This window comes from Meleagris gallopavo, chromosome 14 (assembly GCF_905368555.1).
Source record: "Meleagris gallopavo chromosome 14, MGAL_WU_HG_1.1, whole genome shotgun sequence".
NCBI lineage: Eukaryota > Metazoa > Chordata > Aves > Galliformes > Phasianidae > Meleagris > Meleagris gallopavo.
Genome location: NC_139417.1, coordinates 5,006,119 through 5,026,524, shown reverse-complemented (window position 1 = coordinate 5,026,524; position 20,406 = coordinate 5,006,119). Strand labels below are relative to the sequence as shown.

Here is a 20,406-nt window from a genome sequence, read left to right as displayed (position 1 = left end):
GATTGCAATTTTGTTGTCAGTGCCTACAATACATAGGCATACTCTGGAGACATCTCTCTCCAGAGTATGCCTATAGGTTCCAGCTTCCAAATATCTACCAACAAGAAAACTTCTCTTTAAAACCATGCCCATATTTTAAGCAATATTACTTCATTGGAACAAGAGAATTCCTCCAGAAAGAAGCAGTGGGATGCATTACCTGTAGCACTTCTATTGGTATAGGTGTGTTTGGAAGGCTGGTAGCTGAATAAATCTTTATAACCAGTGGATTCAATTCATGCCTTTGTCTTTCAGACAGAAGAGGTGTTTCTACAGTGAAAGACACATAAGCATCTAAAAGAATAGGACTGTTTTCTTCCAGCCGACTGATCACTGAGTTTTCTCCTTTTAAAAACAAAATGAAATATTACAGAAGTTGTCTCATCAAGGTATCAGTATTTGATTAAATTAAAAACCTCCACTGAATTTGTATTGAAATAAAACAAATAATAATTGCTTCATATATTATTTACCTTTTGCAGTGAGAAAGAAAATAGTATCTAGAACAATGCCAGAAGTCTCATTTGAGCTAAGAGCTAAAAGCGCATTGAAGTTTTCTGTCACTTTGAAGATGCAAATATTCAGTTCACATAAATATTAAAACAGTTTAGAGGCTTTTCATCACAATTTAAAGTCTCTGTTAAAGGTACAGAAGCATATTTAAATGTTTCTGGATGTTAAATTTTGCTGTATGTACTCAGCAGCTGAGTTTCATCCTCTGTGACATCTTGGCAACTCTGTCTATGAGCACAGAAAGATTTAAGTCACTACATACAAAAATAGGACAACATAATGTTAATCTAGTTACAGTCAGAAAGCCACAGAACTAATCCACTTTTTTCTGACCAACATCCTATTTCCAATATGTTCTCAACAGATTAAAAAAAAAACAAACAACTTAGAACTAAACAGCTCGTTTTCCACCAGGCAGACCCACCAGCACAAGTGCTTCAGACACACACGGCACATCTAACATCCTGTTCCCTCCCTGCCTCTTCCTCACAGAATAATACCTGAGAGGAGAGGCATGAGATCCAACTGCAGTGAAGCAATGTTTGCCCTAGTAGTATCCATGTCCTTTTTAGCACCAGCATCCCTTCTACCTGTTGATGGAAGGCAAGGTTAGACCAAGAAGGAAGGAGGAAACAAATTAAAGTTTACTGTAGGCAGATACTGTAGGCAAGTTACGTGCCCTTAGAAAAAGATGTCAATTCTTCTCTTTAAAACCAACTTAGGCTAGTATTTCAATATGCTCAGAACTCCTCTGCACAGTTCACTGAATTTTAGTACATGAAATCTCAAAAAAAAAAAATTAAATTTACAGCAGCAGGCATTAAAAGTTAATGGAATTACCAAGATTAAAGTTACATTTGCCATCTTACTGTTCTTCCTTTTCACATAGGTATTATGATGCACATATAATATTCTTAGTAACATGTAATTTATTGTTTCCAGAAACCTCCATCTCTTCACTTCTTGCCCATAAAACAGGAGTACTGCCATTCCTTTAAATCCCAATGATATCACCACGACAAACTAATCAATATCCACAATTTACTCAGATGGTGAGTGATTATTCCCAACATTCCTTTCACCCACATTCAATGTTTACATAATCAATACAAGCAGAACTAGTCCCAACCTCCACCTATGTCACTCCTACCTTCAGTCACTCTCAATCTGAATGAGCTACAACTGAATGTTATCATTCATGCTCAGTGATAAGCAAAATGTCCTTTTTATAAAGTGTATTGGGGTAATGTGAGCAGGAACCCTGGGACACCATGCTAGTTTTTTGGTCAGACAAGCACGACATTTAACATGGGTGATTTAATAGATATGGTAGCACTCATTGTTGCTATCATCTTTCACAGAACCTTAGTTAATCGTAAGCTACAGATGAGAAAGCAAAGTATCTGTCAGTGGAGATGTGTTTCTTCATTTAACAGCATGAAGGAGCACTAGAAATAAACATGGACTATAAACCACAGATGAAAACCTGGCCTCTAGTGGCAACTGCAGCACAAGCAATGTGGAATAACAAGCTTGGTAGTCTCACAGTTGCAGCAGATGATCCAGCTAAAACATTAATTTTCAAATGTTTTACAAAATTTATCATTGCACACTCATAGTCCTTGCAAATAACCATCATTTCACCACTGGAACACTTTAAGTGGTGGAAAAGGGCCATCAGCATCCCTGCTTTATTCTACTGGCTAAGAAAACAGAGAGTGTAACTTGCTTCTGAAGAAACACAGAAAGCAGAGACTAAAATGCAGGTCTGGTAATACACACTTCTCTAATCTTGAATTCTTTAAAAAAAAAAATGCACAAACAAAACGCCTTATCTTTTAAAATCTAGCTTAAATAAACCCTATGCCATAATTCCATCCAGAACTTACCATTAAAGGTAGCTGTCTTGTCTGTTTGACGCATCAGAATTTCCACACTGCTGGTTGTTTTCCCAGTTTCTTCTGAAGTTGTATTATGCAAAGAAGCAGCTACTGCTTTCTGTTTCAGAAGTTGGGCCTTACCCTCACACCTGTTTCTAGCAAATGAGACACAAACAATCAAAATTAAAACAGAATTACATGTGGCTTTAAAAGTAAATTAAAAGTTACAAATATATCCACTAAAATAAGAATGATAAGGCTGCTTCATTTGCATCAATAAAAGAAAATCACAGCAAAGAACCCAAGACCCTGGAAACCATCAGAATACACAGCAACCTCCAGATGTTAGGAGTTGGTGAAGGAAGTCGTACTGTGGAGTTTGTGAAGATAGCATGGAATTTATTGGCGGATTTGCTGGAAATCTCCCCACTGCACACTGAAAAATGCATAGAAGATATTGGATCATGACGACTTCCTTACGTATACTTTTGACATAAAGTGAGTGACAAGGGAAAATGACTCTTTAGAAAAGACGACTCTTTTCCAGGCATTCAAAATATCAGCAAAACTTTGCCAATAATAAAACTGGTGAAATGTAACTTTCTGAATCTCAGATTTGCTTTTAGAGCAAGCATAGCTTCCTTGTCAGACAAATCCCTAGTCCTCCACAAGGAATGATCATAACAATAACAACATTCCTTTGAACAACGAGATAGAAAGAAACATTCTTAATACAAATAGAATTAAAATGTTTGGGTGTTTGGAAGAGCAATAGTGACATACATAAAGCTCTCCATTGCTAACAATACTCAAGAAACACTTTGATTTTTTAAAACTGCTGTAGCTTCTCAAGTCTTGAATCTTCTAACTTCTCTTCAATTTCAGAAAGTTGAACACTGATTGTTAGAAATTTGCCACTAAAATTCTTAAGTTAGTTGTTAGATCAAAAGAACAAATTATCATTCCTAAAAACAGAACAGAATAAATAAGGAATGCTATGACAGCACTATAAACTTACCTCACTTCTTTCTGACAAATCATCTCATGCCTACATCAGCTTAGAGATGACTTTGGCCCAATACAGATTTATAGCTATAGTGTTGAAGCACTGAGTTCTCAACCCAGAAAAGACTTTTGCTAGCAAACTCTTGCTGTTAACACTGTCTTTGATCTTTCAAGAACAATTAAGTACACTGAACAATAATGCTTATTTTTGCCACCCACTAACTAACACATTCCTAGGTCCTCCTGATCTCGGTGGCACTATCTCGTATCCCACTGATCAGAAGTCACCAGACGTGAACGAAAGGAAGAACTACACGAACAAATAGGTAAGTTAAGCAATGTTTGATCGTTTATGTAATTTTTTAATAAAAAGCTACTTCACTGCAAGTATACTGTAACACTCTTGATGTACAGCAAAGTAGACAATAATGCTTTTGCTCCTTCTCTGTGATCAGCAGGCATGACTGCAAAAAGTGTTACAGCAACAGTCACCCATCTCCAAAACCACTGTATAATTGTAACAAGCTTAAAAGAAACATTAAAAATATGCATCCTCAACTATATTATTAGGACATGAACACTTTCCCATGGAAGTGTAGCATCCTTACCTTACTGTAAGGAAGTCATCTGCCTTTGAAGGATGTAGTACATTATAACTTGAAGTTCCTAGTCCACTCTGATCAGTTTCTTCTGTGAAAGTAAAGCAAATTCTAAATTTGCCTACTTTTGACAAGTCTCATAAGACCAAGAAAGTGCATCTGCAAAGCTCTGGGAAATAATGCAAGCTGTATGTGTAACCCAGAACCACAATCTGTTTAATTTTTATCTTTGTGCCAAGGCTGAGTTTGAATAAGCTTAAAATATATAAAATAATTTGAGGGATTTTGACAGATCATGCAAGAACAAACATATGATGAAATCAAGCTTTATTTCCTAGAAATCCACAGTAATTTTCATTCAAACGAAACTAGGAATTAAAAATTAAAATGAAGTGTATCCAAATAATATTTTGTTACCAGCGAATGTCCTAACTCTACATAAGTAGGCACTGATAACATTATCTTAATGCATATCCATAAGAAATCATGCATTATTTTTCTTAATTCCAATAAATTATTCCAATAGCTATTCTAGCAAAGCAGGGAGAAAAAGAAAGAAGTGACATGCCCAGCATCCAGATCTCTTACACAATACATAGAAGTGCTCCGATACTTGTTCGGTGTTTATATATGCCACGAGTATGGTATACTATAACTAACTGGCTTCAGATGTCATTTAATTACAGAAAAACAATTTACAGTCACAGACCTAAGTGTTAATTACTCAACATTTAGCCTCACAATGTATCAGTCTTAATTACAGGATATATGTCCTAATCACAGAGAGATCAGAGTAAATCAACATAGTATGAATGACAAGAAAAATCTGCACTTAACTAGCTGAATAAGTGTCACACAATAAAGAATAAAATTTGCCACTATCACCAAGCAACGATGGATCAATAGAATATTAGGTTTTTACCTAGCTATATAAACAGGACACTGAAAAATTATTACTATTCACCTGTTTCACAGGGCACAGTAGTTGCACACCCAATAGCACACATGACTTTTTAAGGTCAACAAAAAAAACATTATGAGACCTTCACAACATTGCTTTCTTCCTTAATGTAGACCAGGTGAGCACTGAGGGCATTTTCCATTCATCTGAACTGGCAGCTACATTCCCATCCTTTACCTCCTAGTGTACTGTCTACTCACACTTCATTTGGTCCATCAGTCCTCTCTCAACCTGTCACCAGATGGCACTACCACCAGAATGCAGATGCACTCTGCCACCTCATTACACCAGCAATTTGTCTGCTCCTATTTCGATGATGCATGCCATGAATTGTTAGAAAAACTAAAACAATTTTATAGACAAATGAGATAAAACTGGTGACTCAGTGTTCCCCACAAGGACAGATGCAGTGTTGCAAAAGATACTAAAGGTAGGAGGAAGCCATGTTTTCAGATGAATCCCTGGTACCTCACTGCACTTCCCTTTAGAGAATTCTACCTAAATACTTGGCAAGTCCCAAGATTCCATCTGTAAATCTAACAAAAATTATAGATGTAACAGAGGGAGAGAAAATAGTTTTACTGTTTAATGGTGAAAACAAACAGCTAAGTTAAAAAGTACTTTGATACCACACACTTTTGGAGTTGACAGCAAAGCACTCTGCACAGTTCAACAGTGCCCAGGTGCAAAGAAATCTTGGGAGCAGCTTTCGAGTCAGTGGACTCAGTAAGGCCCCAACACAAACAAGACTAGCAGTTTTTAAGATGGGGCTACAAACAACACAGCCACTAGATGGAGAAGTTTTCCCCTTCTTGGTTTAAAGAGTGCTGCTGCAGCTGAACACCACACCACACTTTTCAACCTCCTGCAGCTCTGCACCAATTTCTCAGCTGGCACAAGGCAACACCATAAACTCCATAAAATCAGGATCTCATCAATGTCAGGAATAAGATTTCATACTTCACCCTGCACTAGCAGTTCAAAGGAAACAAAACATCCTGTACTGGACTTCAGATAGCTACCAAACAACTGAGAAATAGTAAAAAATGAAGAAATTTGTCCAGGCCAAAGTTCTAGATGTTAATACAATCACTTCCAAACATGAAGCAGCAGCAGAATAAAACACTATTTTCTAGTGTTCCTTAAAAACCTTACATGAGCCAGCTAGAATTGAGGCACAAAAGAGATCTGATTCAAAGCTATAAGAAAACTGCTCCAACTGTAATATCCTCAGCCTTCCTACAACACCTTGTTCCCTCAGTAGAATCCCTCAGTCTGTGTCCCTGCTTGCCCATTACTCAAGTTGCCAGTTACACTTTTTCTCTCCCTTTCAGCCCACAAACCAGTTCTCGTTGTCATATTATACCTTTGATTGAAAGGGCTGAAGACCTTTTCTGTGCCTTGGATTCCTTTGCTTCTCTAATTCTTGTACAGCTGGGTGCTGGCTGATTCCCTTCAAACAATTTTCTTTGCAGCAGCACTGTGTGTTTTACTCCACCTACCAGGAGAAGGAAAAAAAAAAAAAAAAAACCTTGATTTTTCTGCTTGTTCTGTTTGGGCCACTCAAGTTTTGAGCAATTATTTTCCCATGGCACATGGGAATGAAAAGCACCAGAATTACCTAAAAGCCTGCTGAAGAATCTAGCATTCAACGGTCTCCTCAACAATGCATACTTTAGGAAAACATTGGGGCAGGTTAGGCTTGTGAGAGCTCCCAGAATACTGGGCTTACCCACGAAGAAAACAGCCCTGACATGAGATGAGCAGGACCTCTCCACACAGACTCCTGCAACAGTGCAACTTCAGGAAGGAAAGCATTTAATCCCCCGTTGCCAAGCTTTACAGCAGCTGTTCAGAAGAGAAAGAACTACTGACAAATTTCCATTCCTCAACAACAGCTACTGAGGTGCTCAGTCTATCTTACAAACACAAACAGACACAAAGCACAGTTATTCACAAAGCCCACCGTATCTCAGCAAGTAGTATTAGTTCAATCAAAAAGAAACCCGAGCCATGCTAATTGGCATTTGAGATCGTGTAGCATCACCAAATAACTATCCATTGATACATAGAGAGAAAACAGTTACAGTATTCTACTGATAAAATTAACTTTACTATTCAAATGTGCTTAATTTAACAGTAGTTCCACATCTGCTGAAGGATACCCTATTTCCTATTCACTTCATCTCATGGTTAGCTCTCTGGTATGTATTATTTCATACATGTCTATAAGAGCTCTAACAAGGTCTCTGTCCTCTAATTAAATTAATTCAACTAGTATATCAACTAGTAAAAATTAACTCAATTGCACAACAGAAAGATGTTTTTGACACCACTGACCTTCAATTCAGCATAGCCAAAACTTAGCCATAAATTGAAGTTACAAAGTTGTGGAGGGTAACAAGAGGAAGAGATGAAATAAAGATGCACAGTATAAGAACACAGCTATACAAGTTCCACATCTTCTCGGGACAAAAAGATTAAAAAAAAAAAAGTGAGCATATTCACTACTACCATTAGTATCCAATGGCTTAAAATAACTCCTCAATTCACAAAGGTTCAGGTGACAGTCCCAGTTACATTTCTCTACCTTTAGAATTTTCAGAAACTAAAGCCTCCAGAGTACATACAAGCTAGAATTATTTTAATGGGAATGACATGCAAGTATCAGATAATCGCATCAGTAACTTAGTAATAGGTGTAGTCACAGCTTCAAGGAACATTTGATAACATACCTATTTGCATTAGACTTACCAACAGCCTCTGCATCTCTTTCTGCTGAGGACACATCTGGTTTACTAAGCCTTGCTTCTGAGAAAACCTTGTCCTTGGTGTCCCAAAGTTTTAAAGTTATTTTATGATCTCTTAATTTTATTAGAAATTCATTAGTGACATTGACATTTGTATTATGGTCCCAGGAGATCCACATCTGGTCATTTTCAAGCCATGGCACAATAGTCTATTAAAACAAAGATGAACTCCCATAAAGGCTTTCATCAGAATAGAAGTAGTTAAATTCACATGCTGACCACTATCACTACTACATTTAAAGTATGCCTTTCTAATGTCTCCAAATCATGCTAGATCTTACATGAACCCCCTTGTTGTGTCAGCACACTTTGATGGATTCAGACAAACCATTCTTACCAAGCCAATGTCTGATATGAAGACCAGCAATTAAGCCATTGTTCAGCAAGACACTGAGCACCAGTGGCTATAAAAGCTAAGATAGACACTTTAAAACAGGTATTAACAAAGGAAAACATGAGCACTGCACTACACAGCATTTCCTATGTCTCTTTTACATGTCATTCATCTTTCAGCAACACTTGCTACATAGTTAACATAATTGTACTATGAATGGTAAACATATATATTCATATGGTAGACCTATATGTGTGCATCTAACAACCTGTACATTATAGAGATTGTTCTCATCCTATTCTTGTAGCATAGACAGGCTACAGACTTAGCTCATTTACACTATAGCCTATCCACACTATTGTTTGGCTTGTTACATAAGTATGCTTACACCCTACCTACTTAAAAGTCAGGTACAGTTGGCAAGGGAAAGATGTGACCATGTTACCTATCATACCTTCAGTACTAGGAATGACACAGAATTCTTACGTTGTACTCATTGCTGATCAATGAGAGGCAAGGGAGAAGAAAGACTGGGTAGTCAAAAGTACAAGAGATTCTTAAAAAAAAAAAAGAGAGAGAGAGAGAGACAGAGGGAAAGAAAATCATCTTCCTCCCAACAAAGATCAGATAATTCTCATTTTTTCCATCTTTTAATGGAATGTGCATCTGCTTTTAAATTACTACCTTTGAAGTACAAACATACAATTCCAATATCTACACAAAAGTAATTTTATAATTAGTATTATAAAATTATAAAAACACTCTAAAAAACAGCAACCTCTGATTACAAATCTAAGAAGTTCCTGGTGATGTAGATTAGGAGCATACGTTTCTACACTCAATACTTATTTCTAAATCTATATGCGCAAGGATGGGCTAAGCAGTTGTTAGAACATACAATTACAACAATTGTTGTAATTGTTGCTCTGGAAAACATCCTCCTGCATCCCATATATGATGTGTGGGATTACCAGTCTTATCATATCCTTTACCTTGGAATCAGACTCTGCAAATAGCTTTGCAACCGTCCCGAACACCATCAAATCCATTTTTCTAGGCATGAGATCATCTGGTAGGAGGAAGTACTCAATGTGATAGCAACGCTTCGTTCTTAGTTCATCAGCTGGAACTCCCTTTCCTCGCTTATTAGGAGGACTGGTTGTCATCTGCTTTTGCTCTGGAGAAAATATAAGAATCATCTGGAAGTGTCAGATGTGATCAAATATGATAATTTCATGGGAAACGCTCTCTGCGTTGATCAAATGGCAACAGGAGTTAGAAGTGACAACACAAAAATGATGACCACAGCTGCAGAACACAAAACCCTTATCCCAGAGCTCGACCAACCACACAGCTCGTATTCGGGTTTATCTGCCATAAGGGCCCACAAAATGCCAGGAACTGCTCCTGCCACCCACTCCTCCCGAAGCATGGCCCCGTGCCTGCAGCTCCCAAAGCACACGTGTCCCTCCACCCAGACAACAGGCATAAAGCAGAGCTGGCCAGAGGAGGTTGCCTGTACCTCCTGCTGCTTTACCCAAAGCCTCCGTGCTGCAGGAGATCCATGCCTAATCTGAAAATCTGCTCCCTTCTCCTATCGTGACACTCATACCCTTAACTACCCAAACCGAGCACGTGTGTAAAAAACACCTTTGTTTTCACCGTTACACAGTGACTGATAACTAACAGCTAACACTTGAGTAACCGGCTGCTGAGGGGCTGTTGGGAGACATTTTCAGGCAATGACCCCATGATACGAGGCTCCCACGTCACACTGACAGTCTCCTTAACAACTTACCCAGAAAAATCCAAATCAGCTGACACCTTTTCTAACACTACCTCCTTAAACCACTGAAGACGAGTTTATAAAGCAATAAGTAAAGGGTTCACTGGGCCAAGAACTTACTGGTAGCCGAGGCAGGGATAGCGAGCGATACGGTGAGCACGCACGGCGCGCGGCGGGTGCTGCTGGGCTGCCCCGCGCCTCCCGCAGGGCTGCTGCCCCGCTCCGAGCTCGCACAGCTGCTCCCAGCGCCCAGCTCCTCCTCCATCTCCTCCTCACCCGCTAACTACTCAACTAATCTTTACGCTCCTGCTTCGCCATTGTGCGGCCAAGCAGCCGGTTCATGGCGGGCAGCCCGCAGCCCTCGACCCGCCGGCACCTGCCCGCGAGCCGCCCCCCGCTGAGGGCGGAGGAGGACGGGCGGTGCGCTTCGGCCGTCGCCTCGTTACCGCGGCTTCGTCGCCAGGAGCCGCCCCGCCTCGTCTCCCGAACGGCCGGGCCTGCTTTGGGGAGCTCCGCTCCGGCCCCACCGCGCTCAGCCCCGGGCGATCGCCGCTGTTTGCAGCGCGAGGTGTGAGAGCAGCCGCTGGCGTTAGCGGATCAGTAAGACACGTGTTCGCTTCCTGCTAACTTGAGGAGCGTAACATCACACGGACTCTGAAATACGGACAAACCTGAGAGATACGATCAGAGATGTATTTAACCCCGTGCTACTGTCGTTGGAAAAACGGGGCGAGCTCTGGAGCAGGAACCCAACAGACGAGGTTTGGCTCTCACCTCGCCCCCTGCTCAGCACAGCACAGCCAACCATCCCCCAGGTGTTGCTCAGAGCAGCAAAACCACTACGGGTCAGCTCAGTAGTTACAAACCAACTCCAAACATGACATCTGGACTTCCTCCACAAACAACAACGCCCAGTTTTTGAGATGGGCTCTCAATGTTTAAGGCCATTTGGCAGTATTTCATACAAACAAGGCAAAAAAAAAAAAAAAAAAAGGGAAGCAATTCATCTCACAGATCCCTATTCTCTGTTTTTCTACACAACCATGTCCCAAACCTGATTGTTGGGCTGATGTTGGAGAAGCAGCAGCAGCAGGGCAGAAACTGAAATGCTAATGCAATAAAACATGATTGTAATGGAACACCTTCTTAGACAAAATCATCAGTGTTTTGGGGAGCATTCCACGGGAAAGAGTGCATGGATTACTGTATGCCATTCCTGTACCTGTCACTGCCTCCACACATGGGTTTTTGCAAATCTCTTTCAGACAGATCCAACAGCAGCACTTGAATTTTTCATGCAGAATTGAAAATAACAACAGACACACACACAAAAAAAGCTATAGTACAATGGAAAGCACATCAGTAACTGTGGCACAGCAAAGTCCTAGGAAGCAACAAGTAAACATAAGCCCAAATGCAACAGCCACAGAAACAAACAAAAGAATCTGCTTACCTTTAGAAAGCCTCAGGTAGGTAGGAACATCCAGTGAGATACTTCTTGCCTCTTGCCTCCACTGCCAACCATTAAAGAGGTCTAGGAGGAGGTGGATCCTGGCTCCACCCCTTCTGGGCACTCAGGTGCACTGCATTGCATGCACCTGAGCTCCCCTGGGTTAGCCCTGCTTTCCCACCAGGGGCTCCATCACTGTTTCATGCTGTGACTTAGCATTTCTGCTACAGGATCCAACTCTTAAAATAAGTTTGGTCCTCCTTTCACACCTATTCTAGATCAAAGCCCAAATCCTAGATGCCAGCCTTCCATTCCAGTCCTCAGAGCTGTTTTGCAGTAGATACACCTACTGGGTACCTGCCAGACTGGGCTAGATACCAACTGCCACGCTTCCTTTTTAAATACAACCGTGAGGACACAGGCAGTGTAGCATATCTCAGAGCCAATTACAGAATTGCCAATCCCACTGACTGCAGACATACCCTGTGCACAAAAGATCCAAGTCTACTTCCCTGCCATGAGGCTTGCTCTACCTGTGTCTTCTGACCACCAAGCAGAGCCCAACCAACCACCAGAGCTGCAGCTTATGCAGAACACAGGGGCATTTTCCCCTCTTTCTGACAAAGCTGCACCACCACGGAAGGAGTTGAAGATATGCTGAACTCAACAGGAAAAAGAGAGTCCTAAGCTCCATTGTGGCTTAGAGAAAGTGCAGGCAGAGTCTCAAAAAGCAGTGAACAGAACCAAGAAGACCCACTTGTTGACAGACCCCAGACAGCGGGGCAGGAAGTCATGTTAATGATTCCTATCAGGCAAAGGCTTTGAGCTGCTAGCAAAGTGTGTATAACTTCAGAACAACAAGGAAGGGGAGACATTCACATTCCTGATGTTGCCCATCTCTGTACAACACCCAGAATGCCATTTTTGGGCAGTGCATGCTCAGACATCCAGCTTACCACTGGTAACTGATCCTGATCCTCCAGGAATTCTGGATATCAAGGGAAGCCAGAGGGATAGAATGGGTCTCAGTGCTGATGCTGAAGCTTCCATTGCTCTCCTTGCATCTGCTCCTTACTGCCACTGTATTTCCTCATCTGTAAAAACAGTAATCTGATATTTAGGAATATCCAGGAGTAAGTGTGCACTAAATAGGCTGTATCTAAGTAATGCATGTGTGTTCTGAGAATCTACAATCTAATTTACAGCAGAAATAAAGACAGCATCAATATTTTAGGAGGAAAATACTTTTCTGCAGTGATTTAGATACATACTCTGAACAGGACTCACAACCTCGTGGCAGAGGCTCAGATCATGTCTCTGTTACCTGCAGCCTCCATGAGAACCACAGACTGACTCACTAGCTGCAGGAGCACAAAGCCAGCAGTGACACCAGGACTGAAGCACCACAAGCCATGCTCTGGTCTCACTCATGCTATAGCAAATTATTGCAATTCTCCCCCTCCATTTACTCTGAAATTTGTTCATAAAATAGAAACATTTATCTCATGAAAACCACCAAAAGAAAAGTAGAAAGCAGCAGACTTCTTTTTCTTTAATTAATGTAGAAGATCCTTAAAACTGCTCCAGATGCTGAATAGCTAAGAAATGTCAAACAACACATCTGGTTGTTCAGAGAGCTGCAGCTGTTTCCTCTGTAGACTACGTAATGTTGTTTCTTCCTCCAAGTGGATTACACCAAGAGAATGACCAGAATGTAATTAGCAATGGTATTATCTCAGGACAAAACACAAACTGCAGTCAAGTACCTAAGATCTTTCATTAACCTCAGTGGTTTCCAACGAGATCCACACAAGAATCTCCCGACATCCATTCTTGTCCATCTGTAGTATATACAGTTTTCTTATGTTCAGAAGCTCACTGAGGTTCCCTAAATTACTGAAACTCCTTTCTGTTTGCATGTAGCTGAACATACAGAATATCTTATTACACAGATTCGAATTATTCACACTTGCATTAAATGAAAAAAATCTGTGAGCAGGAACAGACTTACATGACAGACAGGGACATTCCATTATGTTTTCCTTCTTTCTCTTACTGTGTTGTGTACACAGGGCTGTTCCAAATACACTGCGAAACAAAAAAGACAACGCCTAACATTTTAGGAGTTAGAAGAAATTGAAAGAACATGCCAAGAACAACAACACATCACTAATATTATTTTAGCTCATCTCTGAAGTTCCTTGTAAAAACAACTGTTTCATAAACACCAAACAATTAAAAAATGATAACAGTATGACTTTGTTAGAACGGGTCAGAAAAAGCACTACATTTTCACTTTTCTCCTTGGCGGGAAGAAGTCTGGACAAAAGAAAATAATTTTTACAGTAATGAAGTGATTTTTGCTGCAAGATGAGTGCCCTTCACGGCCAAACAGTTCTGGCTGTGTGCAGCACGACTCAATGACAGCCCACACAAGTGTGCTGGGCTTACTGATACCCTGGGGTATGAGACACAAAAGCAAACTGAGCTGATCCTTGGCCCTGCCACATATATAAACTGTGAAATGAAGCATAAGCACAGTTAAATTAAGTGCAAAACATTTTTCTCTGTAAACACAGTTTATATGCCTTTCCTAATCCCACTGTTACCTCATACAATTTAAAACAGCTTTCCATCAATGATGTCGGCAGACTTAAGTCTGATTGTGGCACCTATAAACCTCTTAAAATAAAAATCTCCAGTTAATTAATTCCAAACACAGTGTTTTAATATACTTCTAATTTTCAACTATTATCACAATGCTGCAGAAACAGTCACTCCACCCAAACCATGCTTTGCCATCAGCTCTTATCTGCAGTTAGGACTCTTCTCACATCCTATCATGCTGAAGTGCACAATCAGAACTAGAAACAGAAAGTCCTTGAGCACTGGGTAAAATGTTGACATCAGGGCAAATTCAGAGAATAAGTGGGGGATCAAGCAAACCTTGCCAGGCTTGGGTAAAACCTGAGTCTTGCTGAGGTCAGCAGTAAATACAACATTTGTCATTACACTTAGAGTAAGCTTTTCTGTATGACTGGTATCAGTAATGGTGCACTGGAAAAAAGGCTGTGTAGGAATTCATGCTGATGTTTTATGTTGTAGTTGGGTTTTTTTGTTGTTCGTTTGGTTGGGTTTTTTTGTTTTTTGTTTTTTTTTTTCTTGTTGCTGTTGTTGTTTACTGGTTTCCTTGTTTGCTTTAAAAAAGTTGCAAAAAGAAAGTTCAGTTCTACTGAATCCAATCCCATGGTTACAGGAAGGGCATTTCTCTGGCCCAGTTGCCTAGTGTTGAAATTATTGGTTTTGGCTGTTGGTTTTTCTTTTCGAAAACATGATGCAAAACAAAACTGTCCAGCATCAGATCTTTTCTTGAAAAAGCAAATAAGATACAAAGACCAAATGCTTGGCGGTTTTTGCTATTATCTAATATCTGCTTGCTTTCAGAGGTGAAACTTTGTTGGCATCATTCTAACAAACTCATTTTGCTGATGCAGTGGTAAAACAGAAAGCCAAAGATTCATTGTGCCATTTACACCTTTCGTTCTTTTAAAACAGAAGAATAGCAGATGGGCAATAGGAAATTCAATTAAGGCCCAAATGTTCCCCAGTGTTGCTAACAATGCCTCTCCTCTACCCAGAGATACCACCAAGAAACCCAACTGGAAACTGGTGCTGAAGGAAAATTTATGCTGACATGTTTATAGCTTTGCAGGGAGTCTGTCAGACTTTAAAGCAATTATTTCAACCTGATAAATATTTTTACAATTGAAACTAGCTAGGCCAAAACAAGCTTAAATTATGGCATTGTCTTGCTCCAGGGCCTTTATGCTTTAGGTGGTGTTTGGGATCAGCCCATTTGTTGTGTATGGATAACAGATGTGGATTTACATAATATCTGCTAAAAACATTCACAGTTTATGTTCTGTCTTTCCTGTCTCTTTCTTTCTAGCACTGGACATTTGGTGGACCTTAAGTTGTGATAAAATAATTATCAAACTAAGAAGAAGTTTTCTAGGTATACATATCTATGATAGTGAAAATGAATATATACGTATATGTTAAGCATGAAAAAAACTTATCAGTTCATCCAATCACTCCTCATGCCAATCAAAAATGTAAGTTACTAATCATATATCAATTCAAACGAGAGGACAATATCTTTGTATCTTTAAAGATACAAGAATACCTAGAACAAAAACAAACAAAACCAGAAGTAAATCCATAAAATGAACATTAGGTTCCTAATTACTGCAAAATAAAAAGCCACACTGCTGTTTTGAATCATAAACACACAGAAGATCATTGGTGGATAGAACTCAGCCTTTAGAAACAGGGAGCCTGATTCTGTGGAACACTGAGTTCCCTGGAAAGCACTCTGGGTCTTGCAACATAAAAACCAGAAGGAGACATTCAGTGAAACAGCTTTGTATGCTGCCAGTCTACCAAGTTAAATGATCAAAAATATGATTTTTTGTAAAGAGGAAAGTTAACAGACTTTCTTGTAAAAGATGCTTTTTCTTGATGATTCAGTCCATTGAAGTGGATCACTATTCTCATCCAACTGTGGTGAGTGCAAGCAGTTTCAGTGCCCTCAGAGCACCAGCAGACCTCGTCTGCCCACAGCCACCTCCATAGGAACCCCACCCACACTCCCTGTCCAGAAGCTCCACCTGTGACAGACTTGGTTCTGCACTGAAGCCCTTCCATCAGCCCCGGCTCTCTCACTGCTGTTCCTGACCGGACTTCCCAGATGGCCTTGGACCTGGCTCACCAGCTTGCCCTACCTGGGGCTGTCTATGGAGCCTGTTACCACCACCCCAGCTTTGACACTGCATTCAGACCGAGGGCACAGCCCAATCACTGCCAGCCTGTGGTCTGTCCTGCCTGCACAGCAGCCCTGCTCGCTGCATTCACCAACCAACCTGCCAGGTGCTACTCTCAGCTTTCCCCCACCCCTGGTGGCTGCTAATGCAGGACAGTGTGTACAGAAAAGATTTTCAAGCACTCGAATGGAACTGGGTGAAACCAGGTACACCCTCTTCATCACACTTAACTTTTAACAAAACCCTTCTCCATAGCTGGAAAACAACGATTGTCCTTTCTTTGGAAAGTAGGATGCTCCATGCCTGGAGGTGTTCAAGACCAGGCTGGATGGAGCCCTACACAACCTGGAGGTACCAGATCTGGAGGTTGGTGGCCCCGCCTGCAGCAGGGGGGATGGAAGTCAGTGATCCTTGGGGTCCCTTCCAACCCAAGCCATTCTACGATTCTATGAAAGTTCCATTTCAATCCGTTTAACTTTCCATTAATTCACTTCTGTTACAAACAATAATCTGAACACAAACTAAAGCCATACAGACACTATAACAGCAGAGTGAATAAATAGAGTGTTTCTCGACTTGTAAGCACACCGGTCGCACGAATGTAGTTGGAGCGTTCACAAGTGCTACTTGTCAAACTGCCTTTCGCAGCGTTGTCTTTTTGCTCACGTCCAAGAGCAGCCAGAAAGTCTCCAGCTAAGAAGTCAGAGCTGACCGCCGCACCGAGGCTCGGGTCTGGGGGAGCGGCCGTGGGCAGAGCCGCGCGGGGCGGGGCGGGGCGGGGCGGGGCGGGGGCAGCTGCTGCAGCTGCCGGCGGAGCCGCGGCCGGGCAGGATGGTCGGCGGGCGCGATGGAGCCGCCTGAGGGCTGGGACCCGTACGGGCGGCCGGCCCGGCGCACGCAGTGGCTGGTCAGCGCCCTGGCTTACCACTACGGGCTGGACCGCGGCGTGGAGAACGAGATCGTCGTGCTGGCCACCGGGCTGGACCAGTACCTGCAGGAGATCTTCCACCACCTGGACTGCGCCGGGGAGGGCAGGATCCCCGGCGAGGATTTCCGCACGCTGTGCCAGGTGCTGGGGCTGGAGGAGGCGGCGGAGGCGGCGGCCGACCCCGAGGAGTGCGCGGCGCTGTGGGACGGCCTGTCGGCCGAGCTCACCTTCCGCCAGTTCCACGCGCGGCTCTGCGGCTACTTCAGCACCAAGGCGGGCAGCGCCGTGCCGCGCCTGCCGCTGGGCCGCGAGAGCGAACACATCGAGACGCAGATCCGCCTGCGTAGCCCCCGCCGCCGCCGCCGGCGGGACGCGGCCGGGCCGGGCTCGGGGCGGCGCGGCGGGGAGGCGGCGGAGCGGCGGGCGGCCGGGCCGTGCTCGCCGGAGTGCTACGAGGAGATCGTGGCGCTGGAGCGGGCCGAGGACCGCATCGCCAAGCTGGAGGAGGAGAACGGCAGCCTGCGGGAGCTGGTGGAGGACATGCGGGCCGCCCTGCAGAGCAGCGACGCGCGCTGCCTGGCGCTGCAGGTGAGCGCGGTGCGAGGCGCTGCTGCGGCCCCGGGCTGCGTTCCCCCTTGGCTCTTCGGGCAGAAATGCTGTAGGCTCATAGCTGTGGCAGCGTTACATCTAGGCGACGCGCTGCAAACCGTCGTGCTAAAATTGCAGGCGGGTTTAACAAAGCTGTATGTATAATGCTGCTTTTTCCAGTCGCGCAGCAGCCAGCCAGCCCAATAGCATTTAGACATAACTATTTTTTAACTCACAGAAGCAGCTTTGGGACCCTTATACCTGCATAAGCAGTTACTTGTTCATAAATGCTTGAACTCGGAAACATTAGCAGTGTGTTTTCCTCAGAGCGTGGACATCTGAGCCCAGGGCTGGAACCAGTTCTGCTGGGGACTGATGAACAGCCCCTGGCTGCTGTGCAGGGCCCCAGAAGTTGTGGCCTGTTCCTGCTGTACTGGCTCGAGTGAAACGAGCACGTACTTAACAGCAGTTAAACTACTGTGGCATGAAATAGCACAGAACAGACAGAGCACTCAAGGGCTGTTTCCCATTCCTGGTGACTCAAATCAGGATGGATTTAATACTATTACGGCACCCATGGAATTCTGCTCCATGTCTGCCACTTGGCATTAGCTGGCTGGCCATCTTCATAGTATCCAGTACAGAGGCAAAGGATAGTTTTACTGTTTTCAAATGGAAAGTCAGAGGCAGACATGAATTATAAAATCGTAGAATGATTTGAGCTGGAAGGGACCTCCTTTAAAGGTCATGTAGTTCAACTCCCCTGCAATGAACAGGGACACAAATGAAGTCATCAGTCAGAGGCCCCAGGAGGAATCAGGAGCACAAAGGTGAGAGAGAGCTCCTGAACACCACTAGCTGCTCTTGGTCTGCTTCTGCTTAGCACAGCTTAAAAAAGAAAATAATCAGAAACTTTTTTCCAGAATTCTTGCCTTTTGAGCACACACTGACACGGTAACATTAAAGCTATATAGAAACTGCTGCAAGAATATAATTTTCCTCTTGCATCATTCAAAAATTAAATTTGTAGATACATATTTTAAAACTTTCTTCCAGAGATTGTTTCCTTGTCTCTGTATTGTGCAAAGGTAGGCAGTTTGTTACTCACAATGTGATTGAATGTGATTGAATGTATGTGATTGAAGAAAACAAACAAAAGACAATTAAGCCATTTTCAGTCTTGATTAAAATGGCAGCTGTTTTAAAATACATAAATTTGTCCCTGCTTTATGCTCCTGTTCAACACAGGTAGGACTGCGGAAAAGCCACGCTAACCATAAGGAAGAGGGATCCTGTTTTATAGGGAGTAAGAAACTGTTAACACAGAACCACTCCCAGACCAAGTGCCTTCAGAGTGTCCTGAAAGAAGTAGAACTCATCCGGAGCTCCAGGGATGGGCAAATCGAAGAAGCAATTAGATTCAATCAAGAACTAGAACGAGAGCTGAAGAGCTCTCAGGAAGCACTAGTCAGTCTGGAAGACTGCAACCGTAACCTGAAGAGGGAACAAGCAGAAATGAGGAAAAAGGTGGAAGAGGCGAGACAGGCAGTCCGTAACAGTCTTGGCAAAGTGAAGGAGCTAGAAGTAAAAGCTAACGAAGTGCCACATTTGCAAGTATACATTCAGCAGCTAGAATCTGAACTGCAGCACTGTAGGTAAGTTTGAGCCTGTCAAAAAAAATGGCTATAGAATCACAGTATGTAAACACAATTTAACTTGAAAATCACTGCTTGTAACTTAATGAATCCTCAAATACATCTTCTAAAATACAGGCAGAGGGAAATTAGGATCTACTTAGCAAGGTAGGAATCTGAAAGCGAACACAGCACATTCATTAGAAAGTAAGCCAAAATATGTCTGCTGATCTATGGAGAGCTGAAGTTACTCCCCACACACAGGGCAGTAGAACTCAATGGTCATACTCAAGAAAACCTCAAAAGCAATTCTTAACAGTCTTTCAGTCTGTTTCTAAAACACTTGATTTTTCACCTAACTAGAATAAATTCAGTAATTTCCCACTGGCTAAGTTACACATACAAAACCAGCTGTAATCAGCTTGCTGATGCTCCACTTACTGCTAAAGCTTTTCAACTTGTCATACGAATTGGAGAAAAATACACAAGCCCAACCTCTGGCCATTAAATTCTATCAGTGAAAAAGTGATGAAGTCACAGCAGACTCTGGAATACTCAAGAAGGGAGAAGTTAAAACACTTTCATTAAAACCACATTATAATACAGTGGGAGTCTCTGTTAAAAAAAAAAAAAAATCATCTAACTAGAAACCAGTTTTTGATAGCATAAATAAATATGTTTCCAAAACTAAGAAAGTCGGTCACAAACTTAGTGGTGCACTGGTTTTGTTGCTTTTTATCTCAGATAAAACCTGATTAATTAAAGCCTGGATGTTTTTTTGTTGCTAGGCAGGTGATTCTGCCTGAGTTTCAAATGACCTGTTGAATTAAATGTTTATATTTTTATTGATCTGAAGTAAAGCTAATACTAGTACTAAGAGTACTAAAACTAGCGTTATCATATGTTATCTATTCTGAACTCCTTGTCTCTTCCTAAACTGATACTTCCTCTGTTTGCTTATACGAAGAGTTCATACTGAGTTATTTGTAGCATCATAGCTATTGTACTGCCTCATGAAGTAAGGAAATTCTAAAAATAATGATTTTATCCGGTGTC

At 42.1% G+C, this 20,406-nt stretch overlaps 2 protein-coding genes across 13 annotated transcripts in view; one reads left to right on the top strand and one right to left on the bottom strand.

Moving 5' to 3' along the window:
* CFAP92 (cilia and flagella associated protein 92 (putative)) overlaps positions 1-13,941 on the bottom strand; it is a 37,560-nt gene extending 23,619 nt beyond the window's left edge. For 3 of the 9 annotated variants that reach the window (XR_014886428.1, XR_014886427.1, XR_014886426.1), the window contains exons 1-8: positions 10,048-11,065; positions 9,134-9,318; positions 7,752-7,956; positions 6,364-6,495; positions 4,046-4,127; positions 2,442-2,587; positions 1,053-1,142; positions 200-384 (exon numbers count right to left, since the gene is read on the bottom strand). Coding sequence is in view for 6 of the 9 variants with exons in the window: in XM_085236060.1 (XP_085092186.1) it covers positions 200-384; positions 1,053-1,142; positions 2,442-2,587; positions 4,046-4,127; positions 6,364-6,495; positions 7,752-7,956; positions 9,134-9,318; positions 10,048-10,192 (1,170 nt within the window). In the remaining 3 variants the exon portion in view is untranslated. Of the gene's footprint in view, positions 1-199; positions 385-1,052; positions 1,143-2,441; positions 2,588-4,045; positions 4,128-6,363; positions 6,496-7,751; positions 7,957-9,133; positions 9,319-10,047; positions 11,071-12,333; positions 12,472-13,388 lie in introns of those variants that run through there. The other 6 variants (XM_085236062.1, XM_085236061.1, XM_085236060.1 and 3 more) reach the window with 6 other exon arrangements.
* A 3,029-nt stretch (positions 13,942-16,970) lies between these two features.
* EFCC1 (EF-hand and coiled-coil domain containing 1) overlaps positions 16,971-20,406 on the top strand; it is a 48,682-nt gene continuing 45,246 nt past the window's right edge. For 2 of the 4 annotated variants that reach the window (XM_085235684.1, XM_085235683.1), the window contains exons 1-2: positions 16,971-17,716; positions 18,965-19,371. In XM_085235684.1, the coding sequence (XP_085091810.1) occupies positions 17,048-17,716; positions 18,965-19,371 (1,076 nt within the window). In that variant the 5' untranslated portion in view covers positions 16,971-17,047. The remainder of the gene's footprint in view (positions 17,717-18,964; positions 19,372-20,406) is intronic. The other 2 variants (XM_031555540.2, XM_085235682.1) reach the window with 1 other exon arrangement.